Source organism: Geotrypetes seraphini, chromosome 6, assembly GCF_902459505.1.
Source record: "Geotrypetes seraphini chromosome 6, aGeoSer1.1, whole genome shotgun sequence".
NCBI classification, from domain to species: Eukaryota; Metazoa; Chordata; class Amphibia; order Gymnophiona; family Dermophiidae; genus Geotrypetes; species Geotrypetes seraphini.
This window is the reverse complement of record NC_047089.1, coordinates 54189514-54208415: the sequence shown is the minus strand read 5'-3', so window position 1 is coordinate 54208415 and position 18902 is coordinate 54189514. Positions and strand designations below refer to the sequence as shown.

The 18902-nt window shown below is 39.4% G+C and overlaps 1 protein-coding gene across 2 annotated transcripts in view; it reads left to right on the top strand.

The window, feature by feature from the left end:
• Nucleotides 1–18902, top strand: part of DCLK1 (doublecortin like kinase 1) — a 533653-nt gene that overhangs the window by 436332 nt on the left and 78419 nt on the right. For both annotated transcript variants that reach the window (XM_033950508.1, XM_033950509.1), the window contains exons 12-15: nucleotides 2296–2429; nucleotides 3726–3803; nucleotides 4714–4810; nucleotides 12339–12419. In XM_033950508.1, coding sequence (XP_033806399.1) covers nucleotides 2296–2429; nucleotides 3726–3803; nucleotides 4714–4810; nucleotides 12339–12419 — 390 coding nt within the window. The remainder of the gene's footprint in view (nucleotides 1–2295; nucleotides 2430–3725; nucleotides 3804–4713; nucleotides 4811–12338; nucleotides 12420–18902) is intronic.

The window sequence follows — 18902 nt, the reverse complement described above, 5'->3', positions numbered from 1 at the left end:
GGAATGTGTTGTCTGGTACTTTACGGTTTTGTAGAAATCGATTGCAATTTAGAACGTTGCTCAAGACCTATTTGTTCAAGCTTTTCTGGGCTAATGTTCTGCTTCTTGAGCTAAATTTTACTTTCTGAATATCATCTTTTTTTGCAGGTTTTTAGATTTATGCTGCTTGATTGAAGTAAGATATTAGATGAGTGGTTGAGATGTACTTTATGGGTTGAGATGGTATAATCTTATGATTTTTGCTGATGTATGGGATCTTTATGTTGTGCAAGTCTTGTACGTATGTAATATTGTGAGCCACCTTGGATAAAGGCGGATTAAAAATGTTATAAATAAATAAATAAAAATAATTGATTCTTGACAGCCAGCTATTGATTGTTAATGGCTCATTAAGTAATTTATTTGCTCGTGGATCTCTGGATTGCATGCAATTTTGGGTGTCCAAATTTGGGCACCATTCATAGAATCCAAATGGTAAATGTGCTAAACATGCTAAACGTGCTAAAATGTCTAGCTTTTTAGGTTAATAATTCAGCTTTTACAGCGTATTTTATGTTTCTAGTTTTTTTTTGTTTGTTTGTTTGTTTATTCTGTATTAGGTGAGGGATGAAGGATTCTGCTAGTGTGTGGTTCCTATGTAGAGAATCATAGCGGTGTCATTTGTTCTTTTTTCCCCATGGGAGGAAGAGTATGGTTATTCTTGGACATGGTATAATATTTGCAGTGTTGTCGTTCCATAAATAAGATTCTTCCACTAACAACTTTGAGTTTTAGGAATACATGCTGCCTGGTATAAGAACATAAGAATAGCCCTACCGGGTCAGACTAATGGTCCATCAAGCTCAGTAGCCTGTTCTCCCGGTGGCCAATCCAGGTCCCTAGTACCTGGCCAAAACCCAAAGAGTAGCATCATTCCAGCATCTCAAAGAATAGCAAGATTCCGGAACCCCAATGAGAGCAACATTTCAGAGCTGAGATTATGATGTCATAATGCTTCATTTCACAGTGCCTCAGAGCCAGCCTCATCAGTGACATTACAATAGCTTGATTGTCCTATACTTGGCACATAAGAACAGCCATATTGGGTCAGACCAATGGTCCATCAAGCCCAGTAGCCTGTTCTCACGGTGGCCAATCCAGGTCACTAGTATCTGGCCAAAACCCAAGGAGTAGCAATATTCCATGCTACTATACAAATTCTGAGTGTCTTGTGGCAAAATTGTTTATTACTTCACAACGTATCTGGCATGGGAATGCAAGTGTGTCATTTTTGAGATGATGTATTAAAATAGACCAATGTTGTTTATGACGTTGTCTATGTAATATACACCATCAATCCACAACGGCATATAATAAACTTCAAAGTGCCTAATTTCTAAGTGATCTTTTTTTTCAGATAATACCTTTCTAAGTACCTCTATGGTCTTCAAATAATTTGGCTGGAACTGGTTGGCTGGCTGGAATTTGGCTGGCTGGTTGGCTGGAACTGAAGACTATAGATGTACTTAGAAAGGTATTATCTGAAAAAAAGATCACTTAGAAATTAGGCACTTTGAAGTTTATTATATGCCGTTGTGGATTGATGGTGTATATTTCTGAGATGATAGCACAATTTCCAGTTTTGTATAGTAACTACCGGTAAGTCAATGTAACTAATTAATGTATTGAAGTAAAATTTTGCTATTTTTCCTTTTCAAGAAGTACAGGATACCATTTGTTAGGTTTACTTTTATTGAAGTAATAATTTCACCAGTTTTCACTACTTTATCTAGTTACATCTGATGCTTGCAGTTAAAAGTAAAAGCTGGCCTACATTTCAGGTGCCTATCGCGGCCCTAGTGAGACGCCTAGGGTGGCCTAAGCTTGCCTAAGGCAAATTCCAGGCAAAACCATGCCTAGCCTTGGGCAAGCTTAGGCAGTCCTACGCGTCTCCCTAAGCTTGTTAAAATGCCTACAATATAGGCTGCCTGCCTCAGGATGTTATTTTTTTAAAAAACGTGCCTCCCAATTGGCTGGTTAGACAGTGGTATGATGCCTACCGCCACCTACAATCAGGACGCCGTTTATAGAATTTATCCCTAAGTGTCCCTCTGCAGTTTCAAAGCACAGGATGACATCACAGGCATCTTTTTATGACCAATAAGACAAAAAGAGGTATTTTTAAAGTGTGCCATCATGTAGGCGCATTCTAACATGCAATTCTGCAGGTGCCATTTCTTTATTAATAACACGTTCAAAACTGTCTAGGATCCTTTTCAATCTAGTGTAATGGAATTGTGATATTATTACATCTAGGTCTATGAACATCAAGATGGCAGCAAATCTTTGAAGTTGGGGGATTTTGGGCTGGCAACAATGGTGGATGGACCTCTTTATACTGTCTGTGGGACTCCTACATATGTAGCTCCTGAGATAATTGCAGAAACTGGGTAAGACTGTGCTGTTTACTGTTTCTTCTTAAATTAATGACTTGGTAGGGATCTGTTTCTCTCACAAAGTCTTTATTTCATCACCACGGGTGTGCTGATAGGGTTCTCATTGGTGTTCGGCCTCAGAGCTGTAAACAGAATTTTCAGTTAACTGGCAGTGAAGTGTGTTGTAAACATAATTAGTTCACCTCATTCTGTCCATTATGTACAAATGTAATTAAAATAATCTTTCTTGGGAATTGTTTATTGCTTTTGTTCTAATCACTCTGTTTTGTAGGATTTGTTTAGGACAAAGTAGGGTGGTATTTATCGACTAAAATGTCATGCTTTGAGGGGAGGTGCTTCTGTGCCCCACAGAAAAGAGATAGGACATACTTCAACTCAAAGAGCTGAAGTTATCTGTATACACCAATATTGAATGAACTTGAACATCTGAATATACCAATATTGAATTAACCAACAGCCAGACTAATGCCATAAAAGGCAAAATGTTAGCAGAGCATCAATTATAGACCAAGCAGAATGTTTGCAATGTTCAGTCATTTTTCAGTTGGTTACAGTTCTAGTTGATATTTGCTAGGAAAAGTAGGTTTAATAAGTAAGTACTGTATAACAATCAACCATTCATTTCAATGAAAGGAAAACTCCAATGTTTTCTTTTGGAAATTTTTGGGTGGAAATTATAGTTACACTAATGACCGGAAGGGAACTTTATCAAGCCACTGTCTTTTGCTGCCTGCTCATGCCTTGCCTGGAATAGCTGAAGGCCCGAGGGCAAGCCAAGGTCTTTAACCTAGACAGAACATTAACTGAAGGCAAATGACCTATTCATTGTGCATCCTTGAATTCTAAAATGAAAGGGTTTATTTTATGTTTTCCGGAAGGATATTCTTTTGACATATTAGTCTAAAGGAACCATTTAACAGCATTCCAAACTGCTAAATCATTAAAGCAGGTCATTCTAGGGAATTTCATTCTGATTTCTTGAAATCAAACTTAGCAATCTGTTGCTTAAGTGTTATTTTTCTTAATAATTTTGGTTGTACTTACCAAATTTATGCCATTTTTCCTGGTCTTTTCTCAATTTACGTATGCAATTTTGCTTTAAAAAAATTGTCCTGTATGGTCTGATGGAACAATGTACAAAAAAAAGAGAAAGATCTGAAAGACTGTTTAGTGATGAACTTATATGAGGATTCTATATGCCATTATTCTGAGTGATTTTGTCATATGCAGTACTTTTAAAAAAATGTCTTATTTCATAGGCCCTAACTTCTAACTGTTGTACACTTGCAGATATGGCCTGAAGGTGGACATCTGGGCAGCTGGTGTGATTACTTACATCCTGCTGTGTGGCTTTCCTCCATTCCGTGGGTGTGTGCCCTGCCCTTCTATTCACCCTTCACAATGCCCCTCTGTTCTGTGAATGTTCCATGTGTCTGCACTGCTTCACTCACAAAGAAACCTGCTGCAGAAAACCAGCTTTACGTATTGCACAGACTATTATTTTTACCATGTTTGAGGGACATTTACACAAATTATGTATGCTTGCAAAAAAACAAAAAAAAAGTCTATTTCTATTCATTATTTTTTCAGTTTGATGCTTTTTTAAACATAAAATGTGTTTTTTAGTAAAATAATAATATATACAAAGGTTTTCTATTGCTAAATAACTTTGATTTTTTTTGTATCATTAACATTTACAAAGCTTAATTTTAATTTCATTTTGTTTTCCCTAAATATTTGTGTTTTTAGTAACATTTAGGTCCTTTTACTAAGGCGCGCTAACCGGTTTAGCGAACGCTAATCAATATAGCATGCACTAACAATTAGTGTGCGCTAAATGCTAACGCGTCCATAGAATATAATGTGTGCGCTAAATCGATTAGTGCAGTGGTCTCAAACTCAAACCTTTTGCAAGGCCACATTTTGGATTTGTAGGTACTTGGAGGGCCTCTGAAAAAATAGTTCATGTGTTATTAAAGAATTGACAATTTTGCATGAGGTAAAACTCTTTATAGTGTATAAATCTTTCCTTTTGGCTAAGTCTTAATAATAATATTGTCATTTATAGCTAAAGAGACATATGATCAAGAAACTGTTTTATTTTACTTTTGTGATTATGATAGACATACTGAGGGCCTCAAAATAGTACCACTGGATTAGTGTGTGCTAAATTGGCTAGCGTGCCTTAGTAATAGAGGGGGAAAAGTTTATAAATAAGCACATGAATAATGCTCAGTAGATTAAGGTCAGTGTGTTTTATGTATTATTATTTCTGCAGAAGTGGAGATGACCAGGAAGTACTTTTTGATCAGATTTTGATGGGTCAAATAGATTTTCCTTCTCCATACTGGGACAATGTGTCTGACTCTGCAAAGGTAAATATATAACATTGCTCTTGGCGTTTTGTTATGACTTTTCCATTGAAGGTCCAAGGATATGGTTTATTGTAATATGTTAGTGGTATTCATTTTCAGTTCTCAAGGGCCACAAATAGGTTGAGTTTCACCCCTAAAGAAAATACAAAAGGTAGATGTGTAGGCAAACCACTTCTGATGTATGCAAATCTATCTTATGCATATGTATTAGGATGTTTTAGAAAGATAACCAAACCTTTTTTAAACCCTGCTAAACTATCTGATTTCATCACATTCTCCGGCAATGAAATCCAGAGTTTAATTACACGCTGAGTAAATAAATACTTCGGGTTGTTTTAAATCTACTACTTAGTAGCTTCATTGCATGCCCCCTAGTCCTAGTATTTTTGGAAAGAGTGAATGAGCAATTTACATCTACCCTTTCCACTACTCTCAGTATAGACCTCTATCATATCTCCCCTTAGATGAAGAGCCCTAGCCAATTTAGCCTTTCCTCATAGGGAAGTCGTACCACCCTTTTATCATATTTGTCATCCTTCTCTGTGCCTTTTCTAATTTCACTATATATTTTTTTGATATATGGCAACCAAAATTTGAGGTAATACAAAGACATTGTAACATTTTCATCTTTGTTTTCCATTCCTTTCCTGATAATTCCTAACATTCTATTTGCTTTCTTAGCTGCCGCTACATACTGAGCTGAAGGTTTTAATGTATCCTCAATGATGACACCTAGATCCTTTTCCTGGTTGGCGACTCCTAACCCGGAACCCTGCATCACATAGCTATTGTTTAGGTTCCTCTTTCCCAAATGCATCACTTTTCACTTGCTCACATCTGCCCATTTTGATGCCCAGTCTCCCAGTCTCACAAGGTCCTCTTGCAGTTTTTCAAATCCTCTTGCAACTTAACAACTTTGAACAACTTTGTGTCATTAGCAAATTTAATCTTACTAGTTATTTCCTTCTCTAGATCATTGATAAGTATATTAAAAATCAGTGGTCTCAGCACAGACCCCTGGGGAACCCTACTATTTACTATAGTGTATGCAGGTCGAAGAGAGAAACAATAATAACCACCAATAATACCTTTCCCGATTCAAAAATTGTTATATTCCATAAATAGGCTCTGGTCAATGAAGAATCATTCAAGTCACTGAAAAATAGTTCCAAAATATTTAAATTGCTAGTAAAGGAGGAAAAAACTGAAACTCCTTTACTAGCAATTTAAGTATTTTGAAACTGTTTTTCAGTGACTTGAATGATTCTTCATTGACCAGAGCTGATTTATGGAATATAACAATTTTTGAATCGGGAAAGGTATTATTGGTGGTGAACCCCACTATTTACCCTTCTTCATTGAGAATACTGACCATTTAAAACTACTCTCCATTTCCTATCTTTCAACCAGTTCTTAATCCATAATAGAACTTTACCTCCTATTTCATGACTTTCTAATTTCCTCAGAAGTCTTTCATGAGGCACTTTGTCAAATGCCTTTTGAAAATCCAAACACACAACATCAACTGGCTCACCTATAAGCACATGTTCATTCTCTACTTCAAAGAAATATAATAGATCAGTGAGGCAAGATTTCCTTTGACTAAATCCATGTTGGCTTTGTCTCATTAATCCTTGATTATTCTGTCATTTTGTTCTTTATAATAGTCTCTACCAATTTGCCCATCGCTGACATCAGACTCACCGGTCTATAATTTCCTGGATCATCTATGGAACCCTGTTACAAAAAATTGGCATTACATTGGTCTTCACCAAGCAAGATGTAGGGGAGATACCAGTGACATTTAATGAGAGCAAGTGCAAAGTGATGCAAGTGGGAAAATGGAACCCAAACTATAGCTACGTGATGAAGAGTTCCACGTTAGGAGTCATCGTTCAGGAAAAGGATCTAGGTATCATTGTTGATGATACACTGAAATCCTCAGCTCAGTATGTGGCAGCGGCTAAGAAAGCAAATAAAATGTTAGGAATTATCAGGAAAGGAATGGAAAACAAAGAATGTTATAATGCCTTTGTATCATTCCATGGTGCAGCCACACCTCGAATACTTTGAAGAATTCTAGTCACTGCATCTCAAAAAAGATAGAAGGGCATTTGCAACATGATATCTAAATTTGATTTTGGAATGTCTTAGGAAAAACATCCAAAAATCCAGTAGAGAAAATAGCCATTTTCAAACCAGAAAAATGTCTAACTTTTTATTTCAAAAGTGATCATTTGCTAGATCAGGGGTAGGGAACTCTGGTCCTCGAGAGCCGTATTCCAGTCGGGTTTTCTGGATTGCCCCAATGAATATGCATGAGATCTATTTGCATGCACTGCTTTCAATGCATATTCATTGGGGAAATCCTGAAAACCCGACTGGAATACGGCTCTCGAGGACCGGAGTTCCCTACCCCTGTGCTAGATGTTTATAAATTTAATGTGCTTATCTTTTAGAATCATTTTCAAAAAAAGAAGTCAAAAATAAAAATGCACACAAGCCATTGGGATATAATTGAGAACAGCATTAGACTGGCCACCCAGAAATCCCAGCAGAGTAGTGGGGTACCCTAGATCATATAAAGGGTCCCAGGTATATATTAAACCATAACTCCCTTATATTGTATGGTGAGCCCTCCAAAAACTACCTAAAATTTACACCACAAGAATAGCTCCAATGCCTGCAGGTATTATTTTTATATAAATACTGTATAGTAAGTTTTGGGTGGGTTTTAGAAGGCTCACATGTTTTACCACAAGTGTACTTGGTAGAATGGGATATTGGCCTGCTTCTCTATCTCTGTAGTCCACTGCACCAACCATTAGGCTACTTCAGGAACCTGCTTCCTGTTGTAATAGGATTGGCCATAACATCTGAAGCTGTCATATAGGCTAGTATGTACTGTTTCTTTCACGTCTTTGGGTAGTGACAAGGGGTCAGTGACCATTGGTTATTTGGTCAGTTTGGGCACCTTTTTGGTACATTAAACAGATCTAGCCTAAAAGTCCAATTTTTGCCCTGGATTTTTTCTACAATGTTCCATTATTACAGAAAAACGTCCAAACCATGAGCCCATCCTAGTCCCACCAAAACTATACCCCTGACATGCCCCCTTTAGATTTAGATACACTGCAGATGAACTGCATAGAAAAGTGTCTAAAATATGGGTTTTGAAAATAGTGATTTATTATTTCACACATTTATATACTGTCTTAATCTAGCAAGAAAAAAAAATCCAAATACCACTTTATGCCATTTTTTTGTTTTTTTTCTCTTTTGATAATGAGCCCCGGAGTGGAGTTAGAAAAGGTACAGAAGGGTGTCAAAAACAATAAAGCAGATGGGATGACTCCCCTAGGAGGAAAGGCTAACGCAGCTAGGCTCTTCAGCCTGAGAAGAGACTGCGCAGGGGAGATATGATAGAGGTGTATAAAATATTGAATAGAGTGGAATGGGAAGTTATGAATTGCTTGTTTACTCTCTTCAAAAATACTAGGACAAGGGGGCATGCAATGAAGCTACTAAGTACTATATTTAAAACAAACCGAATAAAATATTTCTTTACTCAACGTATAGTTAAACTTTGGAATTCATTGTTGGAGAATGTGGCAAAAGCAGTTAGCTTAGCAGGATTTTTAAAAAAGGGTTGAATAATTTCTTAAAACAAAAGTCCATAAGCCATTATTAAGATGGACTTAGGAAAATCCACTGCTTATTCCTAGAATAAGCAGCATAAAATCTGTTTTATTGTTTGGGATCTTACCAGGTACTTGTAACCTGGGTTGGCCACTGTTGGAAACTGTTGGACTTGATGGACTTTCAGTCTGTCCCAATATGGCAACTTTTATTTTCTTATTAGTTTCATAGATTTCAACTAGGCTCTCATAGCCCTCATGCTATCAGAATTAAAATTCAGAAGACTCCTTATATTGAACAGTTTCATATTACTCTTCAAGCTAACAACAATAATTATTATTATAAGATTATTTTGCTTTCAAAAGATTCAAGAGCACCTTTCATACAAACAGGATACCAGTACACACACTTTAATAGCTAAGAAATATTAATTTACTTTTAGCCTTTCAGGTTTGGTGCTAGATCTACTTGACAGGTTCCAGAGGGAAGAAGGAGAAATTATTGTTATTATCTAATTTTAGTTGACTAACGTAAGCATATCTGGTATACTTCACATGCTGCTGTCTCTGCACTCTTCTTTCGCTCTTTCTGGCAACCTCCCATGCCATTCCCTACTGTCTGTGAGTGATGGGGGTGAACCTTAGTAGCATGAGACAGACAGCTGCCTCTGTTTTATACTTCAGCAAGTTGATTTTATGGGTGGTGCCTCCACTTTATTCTTTTATCAGGCTAGAACCAAGAGAAGCACCTGCCTTTCAGCTGTAAACCTGTAAACTCTGAGTCAACCCCAAAGAGTTTCCAGCAATAAAACTGGGGAGTGGATTCTCTAAGACGTGCGCTAAAATCTGCCAGGCCACTGTCACGACCGTAAATGTAATGATTTGAAAAAAGATGGGTCATTTTGTAAATTGAACATGCAAAAGAGGTTTGCGGAGAGTTGCTAAATTTGCATGGGATGAGTCGCTGGTGATAATAATCACTACATATGCAGAATACACCCACAAGTAAAAAGGAGAGACCCTAAATCGAATATTGGCAGGAGGGATGCCTACTCCCTCCCCCATCCCACCAGGCGTGAGAGGGATGCCCACTCCCTCTCGCTGGCACCGTTGCAGAACACTCCAACACCCACCTCTGGCAGCAGGAGGGATGTCCACTCCCTCCCACAGTTGCTATTGCACAACCCCTTGTCACCGTCCAGCAGTGGAAGGGATGCTCACTCCCATCACAGTCGCACAATCCACAGACCCCCCCCAGCAGGAGGAGGGATGCTCACTCCCTCCCACCACCACTGTGGCACAACCCCTAGACCCCCTCAGCAGCAAGATGGATGCCCACTCCCTCCCGCCACTGCCATAACACAACCCCCTGACACCCTCCTGCTGCTACTTTCGCACAACCCCCCAACACCCCCTCAGCAGCTGGAGGGATGCCCTCTCCCTGCCACCATTACATAACCCCACAACACCCCCCTGGCAGCAGGAGGGATGCCCACTCCCTCCCACCATTGCCATCACCCAACACCTGACAATCCCGTGTGCCCCGACGACCCCACTACTCCCTCTAAGTTCTTCACGAAAGCTGGCCAGAGGGATGCCTACTACCTCCAGCCGGCAGGCCCGCCTCTTCAATATAGCGGGCCTTCCCCTTCCTGGTTCATTATGGGATGCACTGGGGAGGGGCCTAAAGTTCTGATTGGCCCAGGCGCTTAAGGCCCCTCCCATAGGATTTAGCATGGAATAATTCCCTTAACTTGCATTAAAGGTGTATGAAGCCCTAACGCTGCTTGATTAATTCCTCCCTTAGTGCTAACATTTTATTCCTATGGGCCCTCTAATAGATAACTCATGGTAATGGCATTAGTGCGCTATGAGGTCATTTTACTATGCTGTAGTAACAAATAGGCTGTATGCCCTTACATGAATCATTCCCACACATTAAGACCATTTTTACTGCAACCATAACCCCCTCCCAATTTCCTGTTTATTTCATTAATTCTCATGCACTAATGATGCCATTGCACTCAGCCATTTTTAAAAATGACCATGGTAGTACTTACCATCACCTATTTTGGAGGCAGTAAGGGCTACTACATTTTCTGTTCACTAATCATTTGATACAACAAAACAATACAAACTTCAAATGGTATTATATTCACAAAATATGAAACTATTGAAAACCATTTGCACAATATCAAAAATGGACACTACTTCTATATTCCAACTTTTTAATTAGATTCACTACTTAAATAATTGGATTCAATAGTATAACTGTTGACTTTTAATTGCATTACATTAATTAACTTCTAATGGGGACAAGCCTCAGACTTAGGAGAACATGTTTCCCAAAATGGGATTACTTAAAGAGAGAAACACATTGCTCTCTTATCTCTTTATAACATCACCGGCTATTATCCCACCTCCCTACCAATATAGATAAATCAAATGTTTAATTCTCTATGTTTAAAAAAAAATACATTACATTAATTTTTATAAATAAATAAGTCTAAACACCACGCCTCCTCTTTTATTAATTTAAATCCTTAAAAGCTTATTAAATTTAAACTACAAAACCTATTTTGGTATGGGATATATATTACTTGAAATAGATCAGCATACCATTTTTGAAACTCAGGACCAACTCATATCAGACCATATATATTCACCTAATCAAATTCAGTCAAGATATTTCATCTAAAATTCTTATTCAATTTCATTGCAATTCATTTCCTCTTGTTGTTAATTACAATTTCATCCCATTATTTTCATCAATTCATGTATCTTACATATTACCACAAAATATTAACAGTGTTACTAATACTTAAAGTGCATAATATAAAGTGCTCAGTGAAAGTGCTTCAGTATTATAAATACAATAAATACACTAAAAAAATCAAACTTATACTTTCTTTTAAGAACCATATGTTTTGAGACAATCTTGAATTCACTAAACCAATCTTGAATTCACTAAATCATTCACTAATCATTTGACACACGATGATGTAAATGTGCATTCACTCTCCACTCCATGCACATGCACAAAATAAAGTGTGATGCTTTAGTGCATTGTCTCTCAAACTGTGTGCCCCGGCACAGAGGTGTGCACCAAAGAGATTCTAGGTGTGCCATGAGAGATTTCAGAATTTTACATTATTTTTTAAAATTCTCTTCATATGGATACACTAGAATAGATGATATGTACGTTGTGTACACAAGAGTCTGTCAATAATAAGCATCTATGTACGCAAGCATACAACCACCCAGACAAGCATCATTCTTTGACGTGATTAGTCCTTGAAAACTAATGGCAAGTAATATTAGTTTTGTTTTTTTTTTGCAGTAGTTATCCTAACTTGAGCAATAAAGCAATCAATGCTTTGTTACTGTTTAGATCTTCTTATCTTTGCGAACTTGGATTTTCAGCTCTGACAGAAATTAAATTGAAAAAAAAGAGAACGACTGCAGATGGTGGATGATGAAATGCATGTTTGTTTGTCAACTATCGAGCCGCGTTTTGAGTTAATTTGCAGTCAAAAACAAGTACATCCATTGCATTGATTAGCAATTCTATTCTATCTACTTTAGTTTGACTGTTGTTACAATTACCCACACATAGCTTAAAGAACTTTTAATAAATAACTCTCATATTTAATTTTTGTTGGTTTTGCAAATTTATAATTTCAATTATAATATGACGCGAAAAACATTTGCTCCGTTTAATGTGCCGAAGCTAAAAAGTTTGAGATACACTGCTTTAGTGTGTCCCACATTAAACAATTTTTGCTGCTTTAGTCACACCTATCGCAGCTTGGTAAAAGGACCTCTCTGTTAGTTCATGCCTCTGAATGAGTTTTATACAACCTAAATTGTGCCTAACCTTTACTTTACAGGAACTTATCACAATGATGCTCCAGGTAGATGTTGACCAGCGATTCTCAGCGTTGCAAGTTCTGGAGCACCCCTGGGTTAATGTAAGTGAATTTAAGATATTGTTCAGAGCCCTAGGGCTCCTTTTAGCAAGCTGCGCTAGCGGTTTAACGCGTAATACTGCGCGCTAAACCGCCGGCTGCGCTAGCCGCTAACGCCTCCCTTGAGCAGGCGGTAGTTTTTAGTACAGCACGGGGGATAACGCGTGATCAAGTTTCAAGTTTATTAAAATATTTGTTATACCGCTTATTCACATTTCTAGGCGGTGTACAGCAATAATAAAAAGAAGGAGTCTTTAAAAGTAACAAAACATTTTGGAATTCAAATATTAAAAACAAGACAGTGTTAATTTAGTAGACGTTGACAGAGAACAAGTAAGTTAACTACACACAAATGGGAAAGAGGGAAGAACTACAATATTTAAATAAAGCGCACATTAAGGGTAAAAACAATAGGTAGGGAGAGAGACTGGCATTAGTTTAGTCTGAAAAGTGCTGAAAAGTGCTGAAAAGTCGCGCGCGTTAACCCCGCTAGCGCGGCTTGATAAAAGGTTTTCTCTTTTTTTTTGGTCAGAGGTTTTAATATACAACATCACTTGGGATTTACTTTACTTTCAAGAAAAGCACAGAGCCTTCAAAAGAAGAGAAGAGATTTTATTCTACCTATTTATTTAATGGGAACCTGGCTGCATCTCCTGGACAGCTTTTAGAAGGAAGAAGGAGCAATTTTTTCTATTATCTAATATACAGTAATGTGGGCACTGTTCAAACATATTAAATTTCACAACTAACAATAACAAAATCTGAATCCCTGATTGCAGCCTAAACACAGTTGAAGGCATACATCTTTTTTATTTTGCTGAAGAGGTAAATTCATTGTACTTTGCATTTATGGAAAACAAAAATGCTTCTTAGTTAAAGAAAAAAATAATTTTAATGAAGTCATCTTAAAAAAGATGAAACTTAACTAGACTGAGACTCAACTACACCCTGTCCTACAGGCTTCAAATATTCTTGCTATCAAGACAAATAGGGGAATTGGATTAGCCCATGCCTTTTCAGTAGTAAGATGAATAACATTCAGGTAGAGCAAGTATCTCCCTGTCCCAGAAGGCTTACAATCTAAGAAGTCCTTTTACTAAAGCGTGCTAGCCATTTTAGACTATAATGGACATGTTAGCGTTTATCGCACACTAATATTTAGTAAAAGGATCCCTAAGTCTGTACCTGAGGCACGAAGAGTTATGTGACTTGTCCGAGATCACAAAGAGCAGCAGTAGGATTTGAACCCTGATTTCCATTGTTCTCCGCCCACTGATCTAACCCTAGGTCGCTCCTCCTCTTCACTGAAAGTAAATCAAAATGGAGGGGTGGTTGGGATGGAAGGTTTGGGATGAGTTTTAAGGGTGGAAGGCATGGCCTAGTAGTTAGAGCTGCTGCCTCAACACCCTGAGGTGAGCTCAGTCCTAGCCCGCTCCTTATGTCTCTGGGCGAGTCACTTAGGGCCTGATTCTACTGTATAAACGACGCCTAGCAGTACCTGCATTGTAGTTGCCAGTCAACCACTAGGTGAAGTTTATAGAATCACACCTAGCAGTGCCTAAGCGGACATAGGCATCACTAGGTGTCCTAAAGGTAGATGCCACTCCATTAGGCCAAGGTTTTCACTGGCCTAATTTACCAGTATCTACATCGGACGCCTAACGACGCCCAACTCAACCATGCCTATTCTCGGCCCCTAAGTACACCTTATTTTTCAGATAGGATGGCATCCATAGTATGGAAGGGCACCTCCACTTAGGTGTCCTCAGGCATCCTATGAGTTTGGTACCGTACTCTTTTAATTGTTTAATCAATGTTTCTTTTATGATTGGCTGAGAACCAGTGCATCAATTACCACGCTGATTAAGCCTTTTTTTTTTTTTTTAAAGTTCCACATGGATCCCATACTAAGATGTTGCTAGTAAGCTGCAATTAGGATGCCTAGCAGCTCCTAATGTACGCATCTTATATAGAATCAGGCCCTAAGTAGTAGTAGTAGTATGTCCTCTTTGTAGAGGACTGTCCAGTCTCCCAGATGGACTACTACTACTATATATAGAATCAGGCCCTAAGTAGTAGTAGTAGTAGTAGTATGTCCTCTTTGTAGAGGACTGTCCAGTCTCCCAGATGGACTTTCCAAAAACCCCTACTACCTTTTAAATAGGAGGTGCTAAGTGCTTCTCTGTTAACTAGGAGAAGGGTACCGCACATTAATGTAAATATTAATGCATGCCCATCAATAGAAAATACTGGGAACACCCCCAATAGTATTGTATTACATTTGCAGCCACTGCACTATAAAGTGCCCTGTTAAGCCTTGGTAATTGCAAATTGTACTGCAGTTTAGTAAAAGGGAAGGGGAAAGAAATTGGGACTTGTATATTGCCTTTTTGTGATTTACACATTCAAAGTGGTTTACATATATGCAGGTACTTATTTTGTACTCGGGGCAATGGAGAATTAAGTGATTTGCCCAGGGTCACAAGGAGCAGTGCTGGGATTTGATCCCTTAACCTCATGGTGCTGAGGCAGCAGAGGGCCTCTTAGTTTGGTATAGAGGTCAAAATTTATTACAGTTATTAAAAAAAGACAAACATATATATGGGATAAAATATTAAATGATTAAGATGCCAAGGACTACCTATTCCTATGCCATCTACATGTCTCCCCAAACAAAGATTTTTCCCATTTTGACCCTGAATATCTTATAATCCCAAACTCATTCTAAATCATGTAAGGAATAGATTTAATTTGCAGCCAGGGGAATAAGCATATATTTTGAGTACAGAACATCCAGAGGATGTTGACTGGTAGTAGTGAAAACATCAGAGGATGGTGGCACCTCATAGTCTAACAGATTTATTGAGGCATGAGCTTTCAAGAACAGAATCCTCTTTATCAGAAGCAAGTGTCAAACGTGGACATCTGTCCTTGAGAGTATATGCCTCAATAAATCTGTTAGATTATAATATATTAACAACCTTTGCAACATTTGAGGACATGATACCTTGCTTTACTATTATGGAAAAGTAAAGAAATAGCTATGATAGTGTAATTAACTCAAATGGGAAGAAACTCTTAAATCTATATAAATTCCTAGGCTTGTATACCCTGATGGAAAGCAGATTTGCTTTCATCTCATTGCAGGACTACAGTGTTAGAGAGTGACACGATAATGTTTATTGCGGTAATTACCACAGTAATGGGAACCATGTCAAGAGATTACCCAGTATTACCGTGTTAGAGAGTGACATGATAATGGTTAATGCAGCAATTACCACAGTAATGGGAACCATGTCAAGAGATTACCCAGTATACCATTCAGTGGTATTTATGCAGGAATGGAACCGATACTGCAGTAATCCCATGGTGATGGGGAAGAGGCTAGACCTCCCTAGACATGCTACAGGGCTCTTGCTGTCCTTCACTGGTCACATGCACAAGGCCAATCATGAGCTACCACTCTGGACATCATGGGAATTCTCTCATAAGAACATAAGAAGTTGCCTCCACTGGGTCAGACCAGAGGTCTATCGCACCCAGCAGTCCGCTCCCGTGGCGGCCCATCAGGTCCATGACCTGTAAGGTGACCGGTGTCTAAGCCCTTTTAATCCCATTGTCCTTCCCTCTAAGCCCTTTTATAACTTATCTCTACCTCTATCTGTATCCTTCAACCCCTATGACCTTCAGGAATTTATCCAATCCTTCCTTGAAGCCCGGTAGGGTACTCTGTCCTATTACAGCCTCTGGAAGCGCATTCCAGGTGTCCACCACCCTTTGAGTGAAAAAGAATTTCCTAGCATTGGTTCTAAACCTGTCCCCTTTCAATTTCTTCGAGTGCCCCCTTGTTCTTGTGGTTCCCAATAGGCTGAAGAATCTGTCCCTTTCCACCTTCTCTATACCTTTCATGATCTTGAAAGTCTCTATCATGTCTCCTCTGAGTCTCCGCTTTTCCAGGGAGAAGAGCCCCAACCTTTCCAACCTGTCTGCGTAAGAAAGGTTCTCCATCCCTTTTACCATTTTCATCGCTCTCCTCTGAACCCTCTCAAGCATAGCCATGTCCTTCTTGAGGTATGGTGACCAAAATTGGACACAGTACTCCAGATGCAGGCGTACCATCACGCGATACAGTGGCATGATGACTTCCTTCGTCCTGGTCGTAATTCCCCTCTTAATAATACCCAACATTCTGTTCGCTTTCTATGAGGCTGCTGCACATTGTGCAGTTGATTTCATTGTTGAATCTACCAGCACACCCAAGTCTTTTTCAAGGTTACTTTCCCTTAGCACTGATCCCCCCCCATTTTATAACTGAACATCGGATTCTTCTTCCCTTTATGCATGACTTTGCATTTCTCTATATTGAAGTTCATTTGCCATTTATTTGCCCACTCTTCCAGTTTGTTTAGGTCCCTTTGCAGGTCTTCACATTCTTCCGCTGTTCTAACCCTGCTACAGAGTTTGGTGTCATCCGCAAACTTTATAACTTCACACTTCGTCCCCTTTTCCAGGTCATTTATGAATATATTGAACAGTAGCAGTCCAAGCACCGACCCCTACTGAACACCGCTCGTAACCCTTCTCCAGTCTGAGTAGTGGCCCTTTGCTCCAACCCTTTGCTTCCTGCCTGCCAACCAGTGTTTAATCCATCTGTATACGTCCCCTTCTACCCCGTGGTTCCACAATTTTCTAAGTAGCCGCTCATGGGGTACCTTGTTAAAGGCTTTTTGGAAGTTGAGATAAATGATGTCTATGGGCTCCCCTTTGTCCATCTGGCTGTTTATCCCTTCAAAGAAGTGCAGTAAGTTTGTTTGGCATGATCTTCCCTTGCAGAAGCCATGTTGGCTCGCTTTCAGTTGTCCATTTTTCTCTATGTGTTCACTGATGCTGTCCTTTATCAGTGCTTCTACCATCTTGCCCGGGACTGAAGTCAAGCTTACTGGCCTGTAGTTCCCCGGGTCGCCCCTTGTTCCCTTTTTGAAGATAGGTGTGACATTCGCTATTTTCCAGTCCTCCAGGATCTCCCCAGTTTTCAAGGATAGATTACAAATGTGTTGGAGTATTTCCGCTATTTCGTTCCTCAGTTCTTTTAGTACCCTTGGGTGGATTCCATCTAGTCCTGGTGATTTGTCGCTCTTCAATCTATCTATCTGTTTGAGGACATGGATTTGCAAGGACAGGTAAGAACATAAGAACATAAGCGTTGCCTCTGCTGAGTCAGACCATGGGTCCATCTCACCCAGCAGTCCGCACCCGCGGCGGCCCCCCAGGTCCATGACCTGTATGTGATCTTTTACCTAAAATATTTTATTCCCTAATTATTTAATATCCTGTATAGAAACCATCTAACTATACCCTTCAATCCCCTTTTCCTTCAGGAAATCATCCAATCCCTTTTTGAAATCCAAAATCGTACTCTGTCCTACCACCTTCTCTGGAAGCGCATTCCAGGCATCCACCACCCTTTGAGTGAAGAAGAACTTCCTAGCGTTTGTTCTGAAACTGTCACCTTTCAGTTTTTTTGAATGCCCTCTTGTTTTTGTTGCCCCCGCTAGTCTGAAGAATCTGTCCCTCTCCACCTTCTCTATCCCCTTCAAGATCTTATAGGTTTCTATCATGTCCCCTCTAAGTCTCCGCTTTTCCAGGGAAAAGAACCCCAGCTTCTCTAGCCTTTCCGCATATGGAAGGTTTTCCATACCCTTTATCATCCTTGTTGTTCTTGTCTGGACCCTCTCGAGTATCGCCATATCCTTCTTAAGGTACGCTGACCAGTATTGAATGGAGTACTCCAGTTGCGGGCGCACCATCGCCGGATACAGTGGCAGGATAACTTCCTTCGTTCTGGTCATGATACCTTTTTTGATAATGCCCAACATTCTGTTCGCCTTCTTCGAGGCCGCTGCGCATTGTGCCGCCTGCTTCAGTGTTTTATCCACCAAAACCCCCAAGCCTTTTTCTAGGTTGCCTTCCCCAGTACCATCCCACCTATCGTGTAGTTATACATCGGGTTTCCTTTCCCTATGTGAAAAACTTTGCATTTCTTTACATTGAAGCTCATCTGCCATCTATTTGCCCACTCACTCAGTTTGTTCAGGTTTCTTTGTAGTTCTTTGCATTCCTCAACAGTTCTGACCCTACTGGAGAGTTTTGTGTTGTCCGCAAATTTTATGACTTCGTACTTCGTCCCTACTTCCAGGTCATTTATGAATATATTGAACAGCAGCGGTCCCAGCACTGACCCCTGCGGGACGCCACTCGTGACCCCTTTCCAGTCAGAGTAGTGTCCCTTTACTCCCACCCTCTGTTTCCTGTCCGCCAGCCAATTTTTGATCCATCTATGCATGTCCCCTTCCACCCCGTGGTTCCACAGTTTCCTTAGTAGGCGCTCATGGAGTACCTTGTCGAAGGCTTTTTGGAAGTCCAGATATACGATGTCTATGGGGTCACCTTTGTCCAATTGTTTGATTATCTCCTCAAAGAAGCGCA